This window comes from Ctenopharyngodon idella, chromosome 5 (genome assembly GCF_019924925.1).
Source record: "Ctenopharyngodon idella isolate HZGC_01 chromosome 5, HZGC01, whole genome shotgun sequence".
Classification (NCBI taxonomy): Eukaryota; Metazoa; Chordata; class Actinopteri; order Cypriniformes; family Xenocyprididae; genus Ctenopharyngodon; species Ctenopharyngodon idella.
The window spans coordinates 11,533,363-11,555,644 of record NC_067224.1 but is presented as its reverse complement, the minus strand read 5'-3'; the positions used below and the strand labels follow the sequence as shown (position 1 = coordinate 11,555,644).

Here is a 22,282-nt window from a genome sequence, read left to right as displayed (position 1 = left end):
TGGTTAAGCAACGAGAACGGTTTGGCTCGGCGGTGGAAAAGCAGTGTAATAGCACAAATCAACAACCTCAATTTTTTTCAAATTAACTGCTAATTTTAGCTAATAATGGCTTGTTTCCACCGAGCGGTACGGTACAGTACAGTACAATACGGTACACAATTATTTCTGTTTCGATTGTCAGAAGTTGTGAATGGTACCAAAATACTGAAACGTACCGTACCACTTTTTTGGGACCCTTCTGTTGGGGTACCTAGCACAGTAGTCCACTACCTAAAGGGTGGAGCTAGACTCACTGCAGAACGATGATTGGTTGACAGACCATTTACAAACCATTATTTTATTATATTTCAGCATAAACATACATCGCTAACATAATCTAGCTAACATTTATCATTTATTTACGGCTGAAATGTTGCACGTATATGTACCAAGCAAATAATTTATCATAATGTACTTTAAATAAAATTACAAGTAATGTCAGAAAATATCAGCTCTGCTGTTGTTCATAAACACCAGTAATGATGTTGTACAATGAGGACGTTGTCACATTGCTGGAAATAGAGTCATGAGTGTCCCGATGTGAAGTGAACCAGCATCCTTTACTGTCCTTACCAGTGCCCAAATTCATGTACATGATATACTGATTCACGAGCTCGGGAGCTACGGAGCTGATTACGACGCACCCAAGATCTGCTCTATGTCCTCCATTGTTGTTTACTGTGGCACTTTCTTCTTCGCGCGAGAATGACGTTGATCGCTACTTTCCGGCATACACCAAGTAAAGGTACTGTTGGCAGTGGAAACGCAAGCTGGATCAGGGTTTACCGTCCCAAATCAAACTGCACTATACCACTCGGTGGAAAGAGCCATAAGTGTGTTCCACTTTGCATGCTTGTAAACTTATTCTATTCCATTTTGTAAAATAAATAGAAAAAATTCCAACAAGAAGAAGTGTACTTTAAATACAAGGATGATGCACTTATATAACTGCAAAAAAACAAACTGTGGAATGTTGGACACTTCATGCACTTAACGGTTGCAAGTTTCCTTATGTGGCTATCTAAAATTCATACATTAGACGGTAGAATGCATAGTGTATAGTTTAAGTGCATATATATTAGTCATGTATACATCACTTGGGACACAACCAATGAATCTAAGTGAGTCGACTGCTTGCTAGCTAAACACTTACATTTATTGATGTATAATAATCAGTTACATTAAAGACAACAGAAATACTAATTATATAACATTATATTATTTTTTACAGATTTGGCAAGGGGTATGTAAACTTATGAACAGAACCATATTTTTATAGAACAAAATGAAAATAATTTTTAGTTCATATTTTTGTCTCTCTATCGAACTATACAGTGGCACGATAAATCTAGGATATGGCAAAGGTAGTTTATAATGGTTGTTAAAGTTATTAATGAAAGTTATTATAGTGTGGTACCAAGACAATTCTGGCATTTTATTTTAGGGGGTTTCCTGGATCAGACAAGGTCCACAACTCCTCCTTTAACAGATATAAAGCTCTTATGTACTCCCAGTAATAACTCTACACACATCAATGATATACACTTAATTTACATTAATGTCATGAACACTTCCGCATGTGCTGTTTTAAGGGGAGACGGAATTATAGAGTTGTTTGTTTAATCAAGTTGAAATTTACACTATTTAACACTGTACACTATGAAATCGGTATCAACAAAATCAAGATTACCATTTATCATATTCCGTTAACTGCAATTACAATTGCCTACTGTAAATAATGTTATGAGATTAATGTTCTGAATATAACATTTTAAATATAGTAATATGAAATGTTGGGAAAAAAGAAATTATACTATTATATTTGAAGCAAAAACCACTAGTGGGTGGCGGCGAGTCATAAGAAGTGATTCATAGAATCATTAATTCAACTGATTCGCTCAAACCGGCTAATTCATTCATAAAAGAAGCAAGTGTCCTCTCACTTTACAAATGGGTCATTGAATAATTGACTCACCTGATTCGTTCAAAAACAGTGAATCATTCAAGAATGAAACACTGTTGCTGGGAGATGCAACTTTTCTGCTTTGCTTGGAACTATTTTCATTTAACACATATAAAGCTCTCCTGTACTCCCAGTAATAACACTTAACGCATCAATGAAATACACTCAATTCACATTAATGTCATCAACACTTCTGCATGTGCTGTTTTAAAGGGGAGACTGAATTATAGGTTTGTTCGTTTAATCAAGTTGAAACTCTTATAGAGTGATACTCTATTAGGAGTGACTGCCTGCAGTGCACACACATTTTGCAAGTGAGTGTTTGAGTAGAGTGAGGTCAAAGTGTGGTTGACTGAAATTTGTCCACCCATACAACGGAAATTAATCAATACTGAACTTACTTAAGCTGGACAATGACACCATTTTCTAAATTATTTTCCTGTTATCACGGTAAAGCTGCTTTGACATAATCTGCATTGTAAAAAGCGCTATATAAAATAAAAGTGACTTGACACTCATTCAACACACAGATGTCAAGCTATTTATCAACCTTCCTGACAAATGCAGTTAACACTGCATGATCATTATAATCATCATCATGGAATTACATTTGAAAAATTCATGGTAATCTTTGAACTGAAGTCAGTGAGGAATTCCTGATGATGTCCATCTAGTGCTCAAAAGAGGAACTAAAACCAAGCAAGATGGCAAATGATGGCATAATACTTCGGCTTCTCTTTTTCTCACAGAACTTCTATACACTGGTTGACACAACATTACCATCAATGGGAACTGATATAAATGAATGGTACACTAGTTCATCTCTCATTCATTTGATGTGGTGAGGCAAGTCTGTAGAAACAGGCTTCTGATGATGTCAGAAGAGGCAATATATGGTGTGAGTCTTTGTACAGTGGTTATATAAGGTTCTCAGAGCTCCTCACAACACTGCCCACACGATCAGACCCTCTGAGAGGCTCTAATGAAAGCGAGAGAGGAGGCAGAGAAAACACACAGCACGTTTATAATAAGCAAATTGCTTATGTCCTTCTCCATGCTTGACTTCACCTGCAGTCAAGCTCACAGGGGCAGGTGACTGCTTTGTTTTCTATATCATATATACATGCAGTTACTGAGACATGCTAGAGTAAATTTAAGGCTATAGGGAAGAGAGATACACTAGCTGAAATGATAAACTGGCTTAAACAGGCATTGTTTATGGGGTATATCAAATAGGGAATGGCCAGTCCAATCACTTCACATTTAGAGAAAAAAAGGAAGACCTTGATAATAAAAAATGTTTTTCCTCTAAGGTGTTAAACTGAAGCCTCTTCCTTTTAGTTACAATTGCTATATCTTTGTAAAACTTTTGTTGCAACAAAAACAAAACAAATGACAATTTGGATTAATCAAGCATTTATACTTAATATATTTTGTAATAGAGGTCTCCATTATTCCATGAGAGGCTACGTGCAAAATATGAAACTGAGCAAAGAAATGTGTCATGAATTGTGTCAGGAATTGTATTAATATCAAAATTATTTAATTTATGTATTATTTATTATATATTATATATTTTATTTTATAAATGTTTTCATTATGCAATAAAATTTGTTTTATTGTAATGTAAAATAAACCTTTAAATATGTGATTTTCCTATATCAGGTTTCACAGCCTATATTTCTTCAGTAATGGAGCAGAACTATAAAGGCACAAACACTATAAGGCAGCACTTCATCTGCTCTACCACCAGATGGAGATGCTGTTGTAAAAGCTTGAGCCTGGTCACACACATCACTCTCAATTTAAACACTTTGACACTAATTACCTGTCATAAAATGAGAATAGTCATGCTTGTTTATAATGGGCATAAATACATGTAACAAATCGTAGCCTAATGGTTAGTGAGTCCGACTGGTAACCCAAAGGTTGCTGGTTCGATTCCAGCACCGGCAGGAAATGACTGAGGTGCTCTTGAGCAAGGCACCGAACCCCCAATCGCTCCCCGGGTGCCACAGCTCCGGCTGTTTGCTGAGTGTGTTCACTACTCACTACTCACTACTACTACTACTACTACTCACTACTACTCTGCTCCTAATGTGTGTGCACTAAGTTGGGTGGGTTAAATGCAGAGGACAAATTCTGAGTATGGGTTACCATACTTGGCCTTCACGTGTCACTTTCACATACACCTCAGTGTCAGTTTAATCCCTGAACTGCACATTATAAATGGCCAAATAGATTCATCATTACAGAAAGATGAATTCATAGAAATAACCATTCCATGTCCATCTGATTGAAAACTATTTGAATATTTAATCCTTAGATTAGAAATAGTGTTTGTGTTATCACTGTGTAAGAGACACCGGTTTGTTTTTGTGTTGTTTTTTTTATCTTTATTATCTAAACTTTTTTTGTCAGCCAAACCCCTTTGACATAAAATATTTACATGAAGTACCCCCTGAGATTTTAAATTAATATTTTAATAATTAAATAAAACATTAGCATTTCAATGGTTCTCTTATGTTACACAAATGAATAAAATATTTTGTCTTTTTTTCGTGTTTTATTTGGATTTTTTATTTTAAAATTATTTATTTTAATTTTACATTTTATTATTGAAAAATTAGCTTTTTGTGACATTTACAACAAAGGCTGGTAAAAAGACAGTGAAGTTGCTCAGACTTTTTTAGCCCACCTAAATCTCATGTTTTGTGCAGGATCAGTGCTATTAAATGTGAAGAGTATAACGCTGCTCTCTGTAACAGCCATTAAAATCTTAACAGAATATATTGCAGATACAACAACAGATCCCAAACATTTATACAGCATGTCTGTGCACTGCTATAAAGCTAAACCTAAAAATTGTGTTTTTAAAATCTTCATATCCTCTGTGTATGATGTCATCTCATAAACACTACATACACTTCAACAGTCTTAAAGCGATAGTTCACCCAAAATGAACATCCTATAATCATTTAGTTATCCTCATTCCAAACCCGTATGACTTTCTTTCTTCCGTCGAACACACACAAAAAAAAAGATATTGTGAGTCTCTCTTTTTAATAAAATAGTCTCTCTTTTTAATAAAATAATGATGACTAAATGATAACAGAATTTACACTAACATTCAAAAGTGTGCAGTCAGTAAGGTTTTTTTTTTTTTTTAAAGAAATTAGAACTTTTATTCAGTATTTATGTTGGCTGTAAGGTGTGCGTTAAAACCATTTAATGCGCAGGTGAATTGCTACTGAATTGCTACATTATATTTCTCCGCAATGTTAACATCAACTTTTCAACATGGATAATATTAAGAAATGTTTTTGAGCACCAAACCAGCATACAGTATGAGAATGATTTCTGAAGGATCATGTGACACTGAAGACTGGAGTAATGGATGCTGAAAATTCAGCTTTGGCATCAAAGGAATAAGTTACATTTTAAAATATAAAAAAAAAAAAAAAAAAAAAAAAAAAAATTGAATAATATTTCACAATATCACAATATTATTTCCTTTATTTTCAGGGTTTCTACAGGTTTCATCAAATCTAATTTAATGCTTTTTAATGCCAATTTTTAAATTTTTAATGCCATATATATATGTCCCTAAATGTCGATAGATGACGACATACGGCAATTAGAATATTCATCATGTTGTTGTATTCGCATTCTGCCAAGTGTAAGCCCAACATTTGTTTGCTTCTCTGCTGCTACCCTTTTGCTCACATTATATATTTTAATACAGCCAAATTCCCAATAAAATTGTTTCATCTATATATTTTTCTGTTTTTCTTGTCAGACAATATGAAATGGTGACTGCGTAAATCGGTCATTCACTTGTACAAGTAAAACAGTTGCTTGTCCGGAAAAAAAATAGGATTTTTGTTTTTTTTTGTGTGTAAATATAAATTTGTTCTGAAGCAATATCCTTTCAGAATATTGCAGCTTTGACATAATTGTGTAAATCTGCATATTTGTGATAGATGACAACTGCATTAAATAATGTTATGGGATTGTGTTAAATATTTTTTGAAAATACAAATAAGAAATGTTGGGGGGGAAATTATACTTTTAAAAATGAAACTAAACCACCAGTAGGTGGCAGCAAGTAACTGTCTTAATGAGTGAGTCATTGAGTCATTCATTCAAACGATTCATTCCAATGTCTGATTCAATCGAGAATGAGGCAATTGTTTATGAATGGGTCATTTAATCTTTGACTCAACCGATTCGTTCAAAACGCTGGATCATTCAGTAAAGAAAACAAGGCTGAGTGTTGCGCTTTGGTTCTGCTGTGATGTTTGAAATTATTTTTGCTGCTAAAATAGAACAAAAACAGTCAATGTTCCTTCTAAAATGTAAGTGACTTAATATTAACTACTTGTTAATTGAACTGTTGTATGAAATCAGTGTCACGTTTTTAATCGTGATGGTAGCCTATTTAGGAAAACAGCATTCTTGGTCGTGTGATTTTGCTTACCAGTATCAAGTTATAAAAAAACTACACATTTTTAATATTTACCGCAGTATGTTTCACTGAGTTTTTTTTTGTGTGTGCTTCGCTCATGTTTCCATTTCTCCTCGAGATGGTGCGCGAGCCTCAACAGCGCAACCTTGTTACCGTCAGTACATTATACAGATTATTATTATCCACTATAGATCGCCACTTACACTAAATGTAGTAAAATCAGTCATTCTGGCGTTTTGGTGATTCCCAAGTTGTTGTTTTTTTTTTTGTTGTTGTTTTGGTATTGATGTTTTAATCAGGTCCTTGCCTAGCCGGGAAAGTAAAATTCTCTTTCATTTGCCCCTTCAAAAAAATACACCTATCCCGGACTAATGGACAAGCGTTTATGTCGAGCCCTGACATGTTACACAAGCACTAAAATCCTGATTTATAATCGAGACGTTGTCTGACAAAAATCACCATACACATAAGATAAAGACATTTGCTGTGATTTTGGCTATATGTACACGTAAAATGATCACTCAGGTTAGAAGCAATAGTATCTATTTTATTTGTTCTCTGACAGAGCGCACATCCTCAACTGAATGCGCTGCTGAACCAGAGAGGTATCACACCAATGTACATATTTTGCAACAGCAAATCAAAGTTATTAATTATTTATTCAAAATAAACTGGTAGTATTATTTTTCTTCAAAACTATCTAAAAAAAATTAATGCCTGTAGAAATAAAATTTAATGCTTTTTAATGCCATTTAAGGCCTTAATTTTCGCAAAATCCATTTAATGACTTTTAATGCTTTTTAATGCCCCGCGGATACCTTGTATTTTTGATCAAATAAACACAGCCTTGATCACCATAGCAGTCTTCCTTCAAAAACATAATTTTTTTTTTTTTTTTTTTTTAAAAACCTTACAGACCTCAAACTTTTGAATGGTAGTGTACATTTTTGGATGAACTCACATTAAGAGCATTAATAAAAACTGCAGTCATTACAGCTGAACACGAACACATACAAAGCTCCTCTGCACATATAAACAGACCAAACCGATCTCACTGGAAACATAAATGTTTTATGAAGTGGCGATTACATAAGGATTTCATATGAATTTTGTAAGCATGAAGGTCCACCCCTAAATATAACCGTTACTGGAGTGTAAGCAGATCGTATGGAAATGCATGAATGAGATCGCACAATCCAAAATGTAAAATAGTTATGAACTACCATGAGAGTGTGTTGGAAAGACAGATTTAAATAGCGGAATGTGTTTAATCCAATATATGAATAGAAATTTCTATTTATACATTTCACTAACTAGCATTAAGTATGTTTACAATAACACCAGTAAGCCAGCTTAAGACGCCAAAGAGGTTTTTGGCAGTGTGTTAGCAGCATATTTTTAACTGACTGTTTAATGGCTGTTTCTTCTAATCCTAAACACACACACACACACATACTGTCAAACATACAGTCATACCCCAGGCAGTAGCCCATCAGGTGGCATGGGTGAGACGGCCTCTCCATCCTGTCCCCGTGCGCAGAGGTGAGGGGACATGGTGGGCGACTCGTCTATGAAGGGCATGGTCTCTGAACCATCCTGAGACTTCCTGTCTTCTGCAGTATCTCCTTCATAGCCATCAGTGTTGTAGTTAAAGTCTGTGGGGAAAAACAGAAGAGGTGTAAAGTAGAGCTGCTACAACAACTACTATCTACTATCTTTCTTCCGCATTGGAACAGACATCCAAGATGTAGGGAGGGGACTTGGTTCTATGCAACAGTTGTTGATTGGATTTTGACGTGGACGTTGCACTCAAAAGTGGAGGCAGATCAACACTGAGTTTGCAAGGGCAGAGTTTAAGTGGGCTAAATGATTGGAGATGTCCTGCATATATCTCCATTCTGTCGTTTTACCGGTAGGTCCAGTTATGCCATTTTGATAAAACATTACGTGGTCAAAACATTTTTTAAAACATGAAACGTGCACGGATGAATTGTTTACAATAAGATCTATAACATGCATTTAGAAAATTCATTTCATGCCAACTTTAAAGGTCAAGCGTGATTTCTGCTTCGCTAGTGGCACCAATCGGAACTGCAAAAATAATAATGATTGTTTGACAACAAGGTTTCCATTGTCGGAAAACAGGTTAGTCCCGCCTCAATCTCACACCACTGGTTAATGTCACCATGTTGGGCTGCTCAAACAAACATTACCGATGTTGAAAGTGCCACTGTTTACATGATTGGGAAAATCAATTCACAAATGGGGCAATTAGTTGTCTGTGCAGAACATGGAGAGTGTTTTCTGGGTACAACTGACAGGCTCTGTAGAACAAGATGGGAAGGAGTTAGTGGGAAATGAGTGGGAATTTTTCAGATGTTGTAATGCACCATTACACAGGCTGCTGTGGCTGATCATGCAGTGGGTGGGAAAGTGATTTATCAAAGCTCTGCCAATATCAAAGATCCCAATTTTGAACGGCTAACTAATGCACACCTTTTTTGATTATTTGGTTGACACAATTAAATTATCATTTTACAAAATGTTAGACTAAAATTGTAACTTCACAACAGAATTAACAGTACCAAGTTATTCTAACTTGAATGGGAAATGCATTTAAATTACATTTAAAACATATGACATTACCACACCGTTTATAATACTGCATTTAAACCCTGCTAGCCTTCGATTGTTAAGGAGCTTTCAAGCTAACAGTGTTTTGAAGCAATAACAACAACAACAAAACCTGGATATCATTTATTTTTATTGCAAGTTTGCAACATGAGGTGACATAAGTGATAGTGACAAATCTACATACTACATGATAAAACATGCTAACGACGCCTAGTAATACTGTATCACTGTATGGTAAAACATGCTAGCAATATATTAAAATATGCTCTCTTCATGCTAAAAATGCTAGTAACACCTAACAAAATGCTAAAACATCTATCTATCTAGCATTTCACAGAAACTACATTGAAAATATCCCAAAACATTCCCTCTTAAACTGAATTTACAGAACACAAAGGGGGCCATATAGAGGACCAAAAATCTCCTGTTAAAGTGTTTATGAGTTCAGCAGTATTCACAGGAGACTTGTCTTCATTAAAATGGAAAATGCAGTGTTTTTGTGTAAAGACACACTCCCACATGGCCAGAGACTGGCACATAAACAAAAACCTGCTTGACAACTCAACCACGAGGGGCAGGGCCAGCCCGTCCGTCACCATGGCATTCCCTAAGGTTGTTACTGTGATGACCAATCACAACCAACCGAGAAACAGACCAGTTGTAACTCAATTTGGTCATTGTGTGTCATATCAAAATGACACTGTCTGTCTTTCAATAACTCAGGGAAGTAACAAAGCAAATACCATAAGGCATCGTAACATTAATGTTTGCTTTATTTATTTCAACTCGTCTTTTTTATGTTAATACTATAAAAAACAAAGCTTTAGTTGGATATATATTCTAATTGGTTTGTCTATGCGTGTAAGCATGTTTTAGACATTAATAGAGGGGCTGGTCGTAAGAGGAAATAACTGCTCTGTTTAAATGCTGAGCAGGAAATGGGTTGAATGTGGGTCAACAGGCTCTCACATCCTCTCTGCCTACAGCACATTCACACGGGGTCAAAATGACCTGCGCTGTCCACAGCCAATCACTTCACTATTCACTGCTGCTACACATCATCTTGTGTGATGTGCACTCGCAGCCCCAATGTTACCGCCATCTTGCTTGCTTCATATTTTATATAGACCTATTTTGTGTTTGCAAACAGCAATGACGTTTTTGTGGGTGAAGCCTACATGGTGGCAGAAAATTATCAGTTCGGCACTAGCAGTCTATGGAAGCCATGGAATAAAAGAATAAAAATAGTTAATTTTGAGTTTATTTCAGTTCTTAGAAGGAAAAACAGAATTGTGAGATATACTCGTTATTCTGTCTTTTTTTCCTCAGAATTGCAAGTTTATATCCCACAACTCTGACTGTTTTCCCCTCAGAATTGTGATATAAACTTACAATTGCGAGTTATAAAGTCAGAACTGGGAGATTTAAACATGCGAACCCAAGAAAAAAAAGTCAGAATTGTGAAAAAAAAATGTTATAGGCTGTGTTTAAAATTTACCTAAATAAATTTATGTAAAATGTTTAAATATTATTTCATGCTGTAACTGCTATGTATGTGTGTCCCTTATGAACTGCATATGTGAATATTATGTAGACATACTGTTTACATCAAATTCATGCTTTAATAGTAGACAAATCATTGCAAGTTTCATCAGTCCAGTCTGTGACTTGCAACATAAACATTTCCGTTTAGCTTCAAAGGGCATCTTCATCGACTATATTTTTTGCATTCCGATTCTGACATCCAAAGGCACAACAAACATTTTTTCTCTTATTCTGTGGATTTGGCCCATTTTCCTCCACTTGTTACCACTATTTTTCTGCCACCGCTATGCGCACTCAGCTGCAAGTGACGTAACTGTGACATTTGCTCCAAATTGGTCTATAGTTTGACTAATTTTTAGGTATCCTCAAATATACTTATGGCATTTCATTGATATTAGGAATTGAACCCATGACCTTGGACAGACTGAGGCTACAGTTAGGCTACAGGAACATGTACTGGTGAATCTCATGAAATATGCAAAAAATATGCCCCAGGTTTAATATTTCACCACAAATTTAAAAATGAAGAAAGAAAAAAATATCTTAAAGGAAATAAAGTCTATTTTAGGACCATTAACAGTTTCCATTGTGACATTATTTTCATGACAATTAAGCACAGTTTTCCCTGTTGTTCTCAGTATACATAATGGCAGCATTTACCTTTACTTTATGTGAAAAAAAAAAAAAAAAAAAAAAAAAAAAAAAAAAATTCTATTACAGCTTTTATTAACTGAAATACAGTAAAAAAAAAAAATAAATAAATAAATAAAAATAAACTGACTTAAAACAATAATGAAAATGTAGGAGAATATTGATAATAATGAAAAAAAAAATCTCAGAAGTAAAATGTCTGATATCATTGAGTTAACTGTCATGAAAATGATGTCACGGTGCAAAAAAAAAAGTTAATCGTCCTAAAATAAATAAATTGAATAATAAATATGAATAAATAAACATGAATAAATAAATTCTAAAAGCAATAAATAAATATAAAAAACAAATTAAATAAATAAATAAATAAATAAATATAAATGCAAATTCTAAAAAATACAATTCTTAAAAAAACTAATACAAATTCTAAAAATAAAATAAAATAAAAAAAGTTGTTGGATAGCTGGCTTTCAGACACTGGGTCACGTGTGACGTTCCCCATAGCGTAAGCAAACACAAAACGAGTTCCCTTTCGAAAGGGAAATAAATAAATAAATAAAAACAAATTAAAAAATAACTAAATAAACAAAGAAATACATACATATACTTTAAATAATTTCCTTGTGGTGTGCCTCAGCATTCCTCTGATATTAGGTATAGTTCCCAAAAGAAAGAAGCACAAATACCTCTAGATATAAATAAACACCAATACATATACTGACTGCATTATGGGATTTTAGCAGCTGGTTTCTGTAGGTACAAATCCATAGGGAAGAAAAATCCAATATAAATCTGATGGTATGAGGGATGTTTTAAAGAGATTTACAAAGATCCCACATAGTGTGTGGGCAAACAGTTAAAGCATTTAACCTAAACAACATGGGACACTGAGTCTATAAAAGTAAATATTCTTATTATATGGAGTCAAATGGATGCAATTGCCCATATTCAGACATGTAAAAAACACAGTACTGAACACACACACACAGTCACATTCACACTTTATCTGTCTTACCGTGGGGTGAAATGATTGATCGCAAGACACATACAGCCTCGAAGAAGAAAGCCATGTGGACGCTATCCTAAACCTTACATGGTACACTGAACACAGTACCAACCAGACCTCATAGTATCAGAGGAACAACACATGCACACACACATATGGGGGATATAATAAGTAGGAACCTTTGAAAATGTTTTATTCAAATATATGGAAATACAATTCAAGGTAAACAAGAGGCCGAGACACATATGAAGAGTGGTTCATATTTAGTTACTGACAGCAAATTAGCCAGGAAAACATTAGAGACATGTTTTTCACTACGAATTTTTTTGTATTGTTTTCATTGTTTTTGACCCATGTAAATTCTAATGAGTAGGGTTATTTCGATACCAAAATTTTAGGTACCAGTGGAATTTAACAATTCTCAACTCCACTGGCCACTGTGAAGTGGGGACCTATAGCTCTGAGGGCTGAATGGCACTGGTCACACACAATCAGTGTTGGGTGTAACGCGTTACTGTAATTAAATTACTTATCCACTGAAAAACTGTTCAGTTTTAGGTAATTTAATTACAGTTACTTATAATGTACTTGCGTTACATACTGTAAATTAGTTCAACAGTTCTGTTTAAATCAATATTGAATTTAAAATCTAAATTTGTCGTCTAAAGGTAAAAGTGAATGCTGCCACTTTAAAATCGTTAGCTGTAGTGCAGTTGCGCGTGAGTTCACAACTTCGAACCAGTTGGCTGTGTAGTCGCTGTCTGAAGATGTCGGCAGAAGCAAGTGGATGTTTTGCAGAATGGAAATAATCCAATTTCTTCAGTTTTTTGACACAGGTAGGCAAGAACATTACGGTAAAATGTAAGCTATGTCCTAGAGAGAAAAAACTGCGTGCGCGCTCTCTGAGAGACGGTCTTCAGTCAGTGCGCTCTCAACCAAAGTGCACGCACATAGCCTCCTCTCGCGAGTGTCAAATTTTCGCGGTTTATTACACATAAACATTCAAATACACACACAGTTATGTCAAAATGCCCATCTTGGCGTATATTCGCGTTGGTTATGTGAATGTGAACAGCATGTGTAACAGCATATTGTCTCCGTCCATTAGGTCTTAGCCTTTAAAACATCCTACTGTCTACTATTGGCTGTCTGTATTATAAATGATAATCAAACAACAATAGAAAAGCTTTAATAAGGATTAATCTATATTTAATTTATACAGTTATGACTATGCAGAGTTATTTTATATTTGATTATTCAATTTCTGTGGTATTTTTACTTACTACTATTAGACCTACCTGGAAAAAATATATGCATTGTTTTATTTGTATTTTTATATATTTTTACCGTGGTATCGAGTATTGTGCACTTTTGGTGGTATCAGTACCGACTACTAGATTTTTGGTATAGTGACATCCCTATTTGTTACTAAAAAGTAAATAAAAGTATTATAGTATATGTTTTAATAAAGTTAAAATGTTTTAAAAGCTATAAAAGGCTAAACTATTCCATGTTTGACTAAATTATTAAAAGAGTTTCCTTTCTATTGTCTATCTGGTCAAGGTTTAAAGGGATTTTAAGAAGTAATTTGTAAGTTACTTATTGAGTAATTAAATTACTTTTCAGACAGAGTAATTAGAAAAGTATTTTAAATACAACATTGATGATGTAATTAGTAATTAGTAATTAATTACTTTTTTGAAGTAACTTACCCAACACTGCACACAATACACCTGCTTACATTCCAAATTTCCCTCAATAGCAATCATCCACCCATCCATCTCCCTGCCATAACTCACATGATTGCACACATGCATACATTTACATATTACTGGTTCTTTTGTTTGTCTTACCTGTTTTATGTGATGTGCGGTTTCTGGGAAGGTAGCAGCAAACCCGAACATTGTTTGTTGTAATACTTAATAGCGCCGTTACCACGCTTCCCGGGCATGGTGCCAACCAGAAGCAAGTGGCTGTTTTGCAGAATGGAAATAATCCAATTTCTTCAGTTTTTTGACACAGGTAGGCAAGAACATTACGGTAAAATGTAAGCTATGTCCTAGAGAGAGAAAAACTATATTCGCGTTGGTTATGTGAATGTGAACAGCATGTGTAACAGCATATTGTCTCCGTCCATTAGGTCTTAGTGACAGCAGCCTTTAAAACATACTACTGTCTACTATTGGCTATCTGTATTATAAATGAATTTTCAAGTATTTCACTTATTATTCGAAGTGATGGTACTTTATGTAACATTATGTAAGTTGACATTTGTGCTGGCTACTGTATACAGGCCACCAGGGCACCATACAGGCTTTATCAAAGAATTTGCTGATTTTCTATCGGAGTTAGTACTAGCTGCAGATAAAGTCCTTGTTGTTGGTGATTTTAATATCCATGTAGATAATGAAAAAGACGCATTAGGATTGGCATTTACAGACATTCTAAATTCTATTGGCGTTAGACAACACGTGTCAGGACCCACTCATTGTCGTAATCATACTTTAGATCTAATATTGTCACATGGAATCGATATTGATGCTGTTGAAATTCTGCAGCAGAGTGACGACATCTCAGATCATTATCTAGTCTTGTGTATACTACATTTAATCAAGGCTGCTAAATTGCCTCGCTGCCATAAATATGGTAGAACCATCACTTCTACCACTAAAGATCGCTTTATAAATAATCTTCCTGATCAGTTTCATCGCCTTAGCATACCAGATAGCTTAGAAGACCTCGATGTTGCAACAGAAACTATTGCCTCTGTCTTTTCCAGCACATTAGACTCAGTTGCTCCTTTGCGTTTAAAAAAGATTAAGGAAATTAATCCAATGCCGTGCTACGAGCACACTCAGGCCCTGAAGGTAGCAGTCAGAAAAATGGAGCGCAGCTGGAAGAAAACAAAACTAGAAGTATTTCGCATTTCGTGGAGAGAGAGAATGATTGAGTACAGAAAGGCCTTAAAAACTGCTAGATCTGCCTATTTTTCAAAACTTTTAGAAGAAAATAAGCACAACCCTAGGTATTTATTTGATACAGTGGCTAAATTAACAAGAAATAAAGCTTCAACTTCTGATGTTTCCAAAGTGCACAGGAGTAATGACTTTATGAACTTCTTTACTTGCAAGATTGACAATATTAGAGAGAAAATTATAACCATGCAACCGTCTACTACAGTATCGCGTCAGACAGTACATTGTAGTGTCCATGAGGAAAAATTCAATTCATTTACTACTTTAGGAGAGGATGAATTGTCTAAACTTGTTAAATCATCAAAATCAACAACATGAATGTTAGACCCTATACCGACTAAGCTATTGAAAGAGATGCTTCCAGAGGTCATAGATCCTCTACTTAATATCGTTAATTCATCTTTATCACTAGGATATGTACCGAAAACTTTTAAGCTGGCTATTATTAAACCTCTTATTAAAAAACCACAACTTGATCCTAGAGAATTAGTCAATTACAGGCTGATCTCAAATCTCACTTTTCTGTCAAAAATACTAGAAAAGGCAGTATCATCACAACTATGTTCCTTTTTAGAAAGAAATAGTATCTGTGAGGATTTCCAGTCAGGATTTAGACCGTACCATAATACTGAGACTGCTCTCATTAGAGTTACTAATGATTTGCGCTTATCATCAGATCGTGGTTGCATCTCTCTGTTAGTGTTACTGGATCTTAGTGCTGCATTTGACACTATTGATCACAATATTCTTTTAAATAGACTCGAAAATTATGTCGGCATTAGTGGAATTGCACTGTCATGGTACAAATCATACTTATCTGACCGTTATCAGTTTGTAGTAGTAAACGAAGAGATGTCATATCGATCACAAGTTCAATATGGAGTACCGCAAGGCTCAGTACTTGGACCGTTGCTGTTCACTCTGTACATGCTACCCTTGGGAGATATCATTAGGAAGCATGGCGTTAGTTTTCACTGTTACGCTGATGATACTCAGCTCTATATTTCTTCGCGCCCTGACGAAACTTACCAATTCACAAAATTAACGGAATGCATAGCTGATATAAAAAATTGGATGACCAGTAATTTCCTACTACTAAATTCAGAAAAAACAGAGATTATAATTTTTGGATCAAAAACTTCTTCACGTAATAACCTAGAATACTGTCTAACACTTGATGGCTGCTCTGTTAAGTCTTCGTCGTCACTTAGGAACCTGGGTGTGCTCTTTGATACCAATTTTTCATTTGAAGGCCATGTTTCTAGCATCTGTAAAACCGCATTCTTCCATCTTAAAAATATATCTAAACTACGACATATGCTCTCAATGACAAATGCAGAACAGTTAGTTCATGCGTTCATGACCTCAAGGCTAGATTACTGTAACGCTCTACTGGGTGGTTGTTCTGCTCGCCTGTTAAACAAACTACAGCTTGTACAAAACGCAGCAGCTAGAGTTCTTACTAGAACTAGGAAGTATGACTATATTAGCCCAGTTCTGTCAACACTGCATTGGCTTCCTGTTAAACATCGTATAGATTTTAAAATCTTGCTAATTACTTACAAAGCACTAAATGGTTTAGCTCCCCAGTACCTGAGCGAGCTCTTAATGCATTATAGTCCTTCACGTCTATTGCGATCTCAGAATTAAGGCCAGCTGATAATACCTAGAATATCAAAATCAACTGCAGGCGGTAGATCCTTCTCCTATTTGGCACCTAAACTCTGGAACAATCTTCCTAGCATTGTTCGGGAAGCAGACACACTCTGTCAGTTTAAATCTAGACTAAAAACGCATCTCTTTAACCTGGCATACACATAAAACACTATCAATTTATTTTTTCAAATCCGTTAAAGGATTATTAGGTTGCATAAATTAGGTCAGCCGGAACCGGGAACACTTTCTATAACACCAGATGTACTCATTACATCAGAAGAAGAATGGCATCTACGCTAATATTAGTCTTTCTGTTTATCCCGAGGTTTACCGTAGTCAACCGGATCCAGGCCGTATCCAGGTGAGATTGAGGACCTACGCCTTGACACGACCACAACGCACCCCTGAAGTGTCAGCAGAGATTGAGTCAACTAGATCATCCATTGTGAAGGCCTCATCGACACGACAGTCAGTGGCACAGTTCCTCAACAAACCATCCATACCGGCGTGATGAATACGATCCTCAACTGGATTGAACTGGAATAAATACTTTGAATGTTGCGATCCTATCGGGCTTATGATAGCTACCTGAATTGTAACAAAGCACTGTTTGCCAGAGGAGAACTGGCCCCCCGACTAAGCCTGGTTTCTCCCAAGGTTTTTTTCTCCATTTAAACACCTATTTGCCACCTGTTTGCCACCTGATGTCACCTGTTGGAGTTTGGGTTCCTTGCCGCTGTCGCCTTTGGCTTGCTTAGTTGGGGACACTTGACATTTGACATTTGATATTCAACAGTGCTTTGCATCTGCCTACATTGACAGCATTTTCTTTAAGAGCTGCTGTGCAGCCAAAATTATATACCAGTTATCACTGTAAAGCTGCTTTGACACAATGTGCATTGTAAAAAAGCGCTATATAAATAAAGGTGACTTGACTTGACCAGAAACCAATGAAACTATTGTATGACGTGAATATATATGTGCATCTATTGATTATATTGTGTTTATTGTTTATTGTTTATATTGTGTATTTTTGTTTTGTTTAAGGTGGCAGTATTTTTTGTTTGTTTTTGTAAATAGTATTCACTGTAAATATACTTGCACTGCTGGATTTGTTTATTTTCTCCTTACTGGAAATAAACAACAACTTTGCACGGCAGTGGAGTTACGAGCTGAGCCATCTTTATTTTTACATCACAGACTCTTACCACACCCAAGAGGGGTGCTGCAAAGTTCCATCTTCACAGCTAAATTCACCTTTTATTGCTTAATCCCGTTCTGTACACACTCAGGTCTAGTGTTGTCAAAAGTACTGACCGCGATACCAAGTCGGTACTGAAATTTTAAAAATGTGACGCTTTGAGTGTTGTTGAGCGGATTCGTAAACACCTCTGATTGGCCTTTGTGTTCATACGCTCATCAGATATGTTTGCAATTGGCTACAATGATCAAAGCACGAGAGCATTTAAAAGCACACGGAAGTGTTTGAATTTGAAAGCGTTTTGAAAGTGGGAGCGTTTGCCATGTGTATCTGTATAAGCTCTCCATGAAGAGCGTCACTGATGTCTATTTGCAAGTTAAGTTTAAGTTTTTGAAGCGTTGATCATTGAAGCCAATCACAGACATATCTGATGAGCGCCTTACCACAAAGGCCAATCAGAGGTGTTTACAAATCCACTCAACAGCGCTCAAAGCATCATATTTTTAAAATTTCAGTACCGACTTGGTATAGCGTTTGGTACTTTTGACAACACTACTCAGGTCAGCCATTAACTTTACCACTTTTATGAGCCAAGCCCAAAAACGCTTATAATAAGAGGACATGGCAACACTGTAAGAGCATGCTCTGTGAAGCAGCCTTCAAAGCATATATACAACACCTACGTCGCCAGTACTTTAGTTAAAATTGCACAACATAAGGAGTCTATTGTCGCTATATTTCTTTGGGCAAAATAGTGGTTACCAAGTACGCAAGATCATGCTGTGTACACACGGAACGAAAGTTAAGGGGATTCATTTACAGTAAATGTGGTTGTCACTCTTGAAACTTTACAGCGTGTACTGTATGTGGCAAATTTCAATACCACAGCAAAAACTTAGTTGTTATGGTGTTCTTGGTAGCTGTTATTCTGTGGATGCTACTGTTTTAGTTTTAACTGTCCACTAAAAGTAAAAGGTGCTACAAAAATCCACAGATTTCTAGGCAACATCTGTAATGTCTTGGAAATAATGTAGAGTGCAGCTCCTGTTTCTTGAGTGGTCTGAAGAGTAACTGTAAAATTTGATTTTAAGCCATTTTCCAACAGACAAGTAGAAGTGATCAGGCGTAAACGCCAAAAAGCCTGTAATGGTTTTTTACTTTCCTGCTTTCCATAATAACAGCTGGTTGGAAAGGTCAGCAATCAAGTCTTTGTGTATGAAAGAGCTTTCGTACCACTGCACAGCCCTGTTAAAACACACCACATCAACAAAGATTAATGCATGAGCCTTTCATGATATTAATGAAATTAAACACACATATCTGCTTACTGTCACACTGTTCTCTTTCAGAGACCTCACAAAATAATCTGCTTTTAAAGCAATAAGCCGTAAGAGGCCATGCATTATAAATGAATGGTTCCCACAATCAAGGAAATGTTTTAATGCTTTTGTGTTAGCTAAAACTTGCTCACATGTCAAAGTGACTTTTTCAAGTTGGTTCTTTAAACGAGTCTGATTTCTGAATCAAAATGATTTTTTTTTTTTTTCCAGTCCTTTAAAACATTAAGTTTTTTTTTTAGACTGTCATTATTTTGTCTTGCTCCAACAACACTCCACTGCAAGATCACTCCATCACGAGCAAAACATGCTAGAATGACACTTTTCTCAGGTATTTTCCCCCCCACACAATACAGTATATAAATACACTGTTTACTTTCTTTTTTTATTTGTATTTTTAACAAGTTGTTTAAAGTTGTGTAAAGTTTTAAGTTGACTGAGCCAAATTCATTTTCAAGTGGTTTATTTATTTCTAATTGTGTAATTTGTTATACATGTGTTGTTTACTACCTTTAAATCAAATAGTGTTATATCATGTAGGCCTATATCAGCATTATATCAGCCATCCTGCTTGATATCAATATATATGGTATTAAAATGTAAGTATCACATTTGACATAAATTTAATGCATCCTGAATATGACATTCTTTCGAAAAAACAAATCTTTTTGTATTAGAATGCAATTCATAAAACACAAGTACACATTAAGTGTATTCACAAGTGACCTATAGTGGACATTGACATAAACTGTCTTCTTCCACTGCCACTGTTTTCTCAGAAATGCTTTAAAAAATAGGTTCATTAACATTAGCTCATGTGTTAGAAACAAATGAATGTACAACCATTTTACAGCATTTATTGATCTAGGTTAATGCTAATTTGTTATGCTATTGTTTATTGTTTATTCATGTTTGTTCATCATAACATTAATTAAATGTTAATTTATACAAATTGACATGTTAATAAATGTATTAGTAAATATAGAAATTGGCATTAACCTAGATTAATAAATGCAGTATAAGTATTGTTCATTGTTAGTTGATACATAAATGCATTAACTAATGTTAACCAATTGAACTATTGTAAAGTATAAAGGACAAGGATTGAAGAACCTTTCCACACTATCTATTGGTAGTTATGATGTTCATGATTACATGGAAAAACTTCTAATGACCTCACAGTATTTGTACATACACTTCCGTATTCCTTCGTCAGCTCCCATCAATTTCATTTACACCAACACACACTGCACGAACAAACAAAGGCACACGGATCCCTCCTGATAGACAGCCAGCTACCCTTTAGGCCTGTCACTGTCAATCAACAGCTTGTCCCAATGGCGAGTGCCTAGTCTGCCATGACAACTTGAGATTCTTCAATGCAATCGCTGGTTGAATGAGAATGAGAAGCTCCTGAATATAAAAGAAAGCTCTAGTTATAGGCATGCAAGTGGATTTAAAAATGCTTATAATGTAACCATTTGATTGCTACTAACACGTTTCAGGTACAAATTCATGAAAAGCAGAAAGAAGATTTTCTGTGGAGAAATGAGTAAGATAAAGGCATGATGTTCTGAAATTACTGTCAACAAACTGGGACAGAATTGGCATCAGATGGCACACCCACAAATCCATTCAAACAGAGTCTGATACACACTGAACACTGAAATGGCAATGAAAACACCAGTACGTATTACTTTCTGATGAAAGGCTAATGCATTTTGTCTTAATTTGTTTATTGTTGTCTCTATACAACATTCAGAAAGACTGCTATGCCATCATCTGAATGAGACACCACTTTGTTGCACCCCAGTCTGCTGTGATAGTATGGATTTCAGATTCACTTCCTGTCTAAGTGGACAGTCCTTGGGCAGTATAGGCTACAATGTACACAAGACTTGCCAACAATCAAAAGTCTGACTCCAGCCAGACCAGAGCTGAACTAGCACACTAGCACCTAAAATAGAATAGACCCCAGTAGAAATCTTTCACCAACAGGCACCTGGTCATCCCCAAAGCTGTCAAGAAAAAAGTTGAAAATCTCATTTCAGCACTGCATATTTAGTAGTCAAAGACAAGTAGTTCAAGAAGTTGAACTAAAATTATTGCACAGATGAAGAATTTCCTATAAAATCTCATAGACAGTGGTAAACCAGTGACATGGTTTTGTGTTTTTTGTCCATGACTGTTATAGTTGAGGCTAATCAATATACTTGTAAAAGCTGGCATGAGAAAATTATCAGAAGCACTATTGTTCAAATGTTTGGGGTCAGTAAGATAGTTATTTATTTATTTATTAAGAATATGATCAATTTGACCTGACACTTTAATCAATTTAATATGTCCTTGCTGATTAAAAGTAAGAATTATAAAAAAAAAAAATCTTACTGAACCCAAACTTTTAAACGGTAGTGTGTATTTAATCTAGTCTTTCTTTGCTATAAAAGGACCAAAAATGTTCATGGCGTATCAAAATCTTGCAGACCTATCAAAACTCCTAAACAATGTTAGCTAATAGCAAAATCCCTTTTCCCAGGATCTTAACTTTCAAGCAATTACAGAATCCAAACACACCCTCATTTAACAATAAATGTTCCAAAAGACTATACATATTCCAATCTAGTGTCATGAATTCAATCATTTTGACTACCATCCTGCACACACATGATCTCTACACCCATCATATCTGCTGAAGACAGACATTATGACAGGAAGATGATTGCTAATGTAATCAGAAGGACTAATTGCTAAATGTCTTCTGGAGGAAGGGAAAGAGACAGCGCGAGAGAGACAAATATCTCCATGAG

The 22,282-nt window shown here is 35.4% G+C and overlaps 1 protein-coding gene across 5 annotated transcripts in view; it reads right to left on the bottom strand.

The window, feature by feature from the left end:
- Positions 1-22,282, bottom strand: part of abr (ABR activator of RhoGEF and GTPase) — a 321,977-nt gene that overhangs the window by 222,477 nt on the left and 77,218 nt on the right. For all 5 annotated transcript variants that reach the window (XR_007930235.1, XM_051893761.1, XM_051893759.1 and 2 more), the window contains exon 2: positions 7,947-8,125. Coding sequence is in view for 4 of the 5 variants with exons in the window: in XM_051893761.1 (XP_051749721.1) it covers positions 7,947-8,125 (179 nt within the window). In the remaining variant the exon portion in view is untranslated. The remainder of the gene's footprint in view (positions 1-7,946; positions 8,126-22,282) is intronic.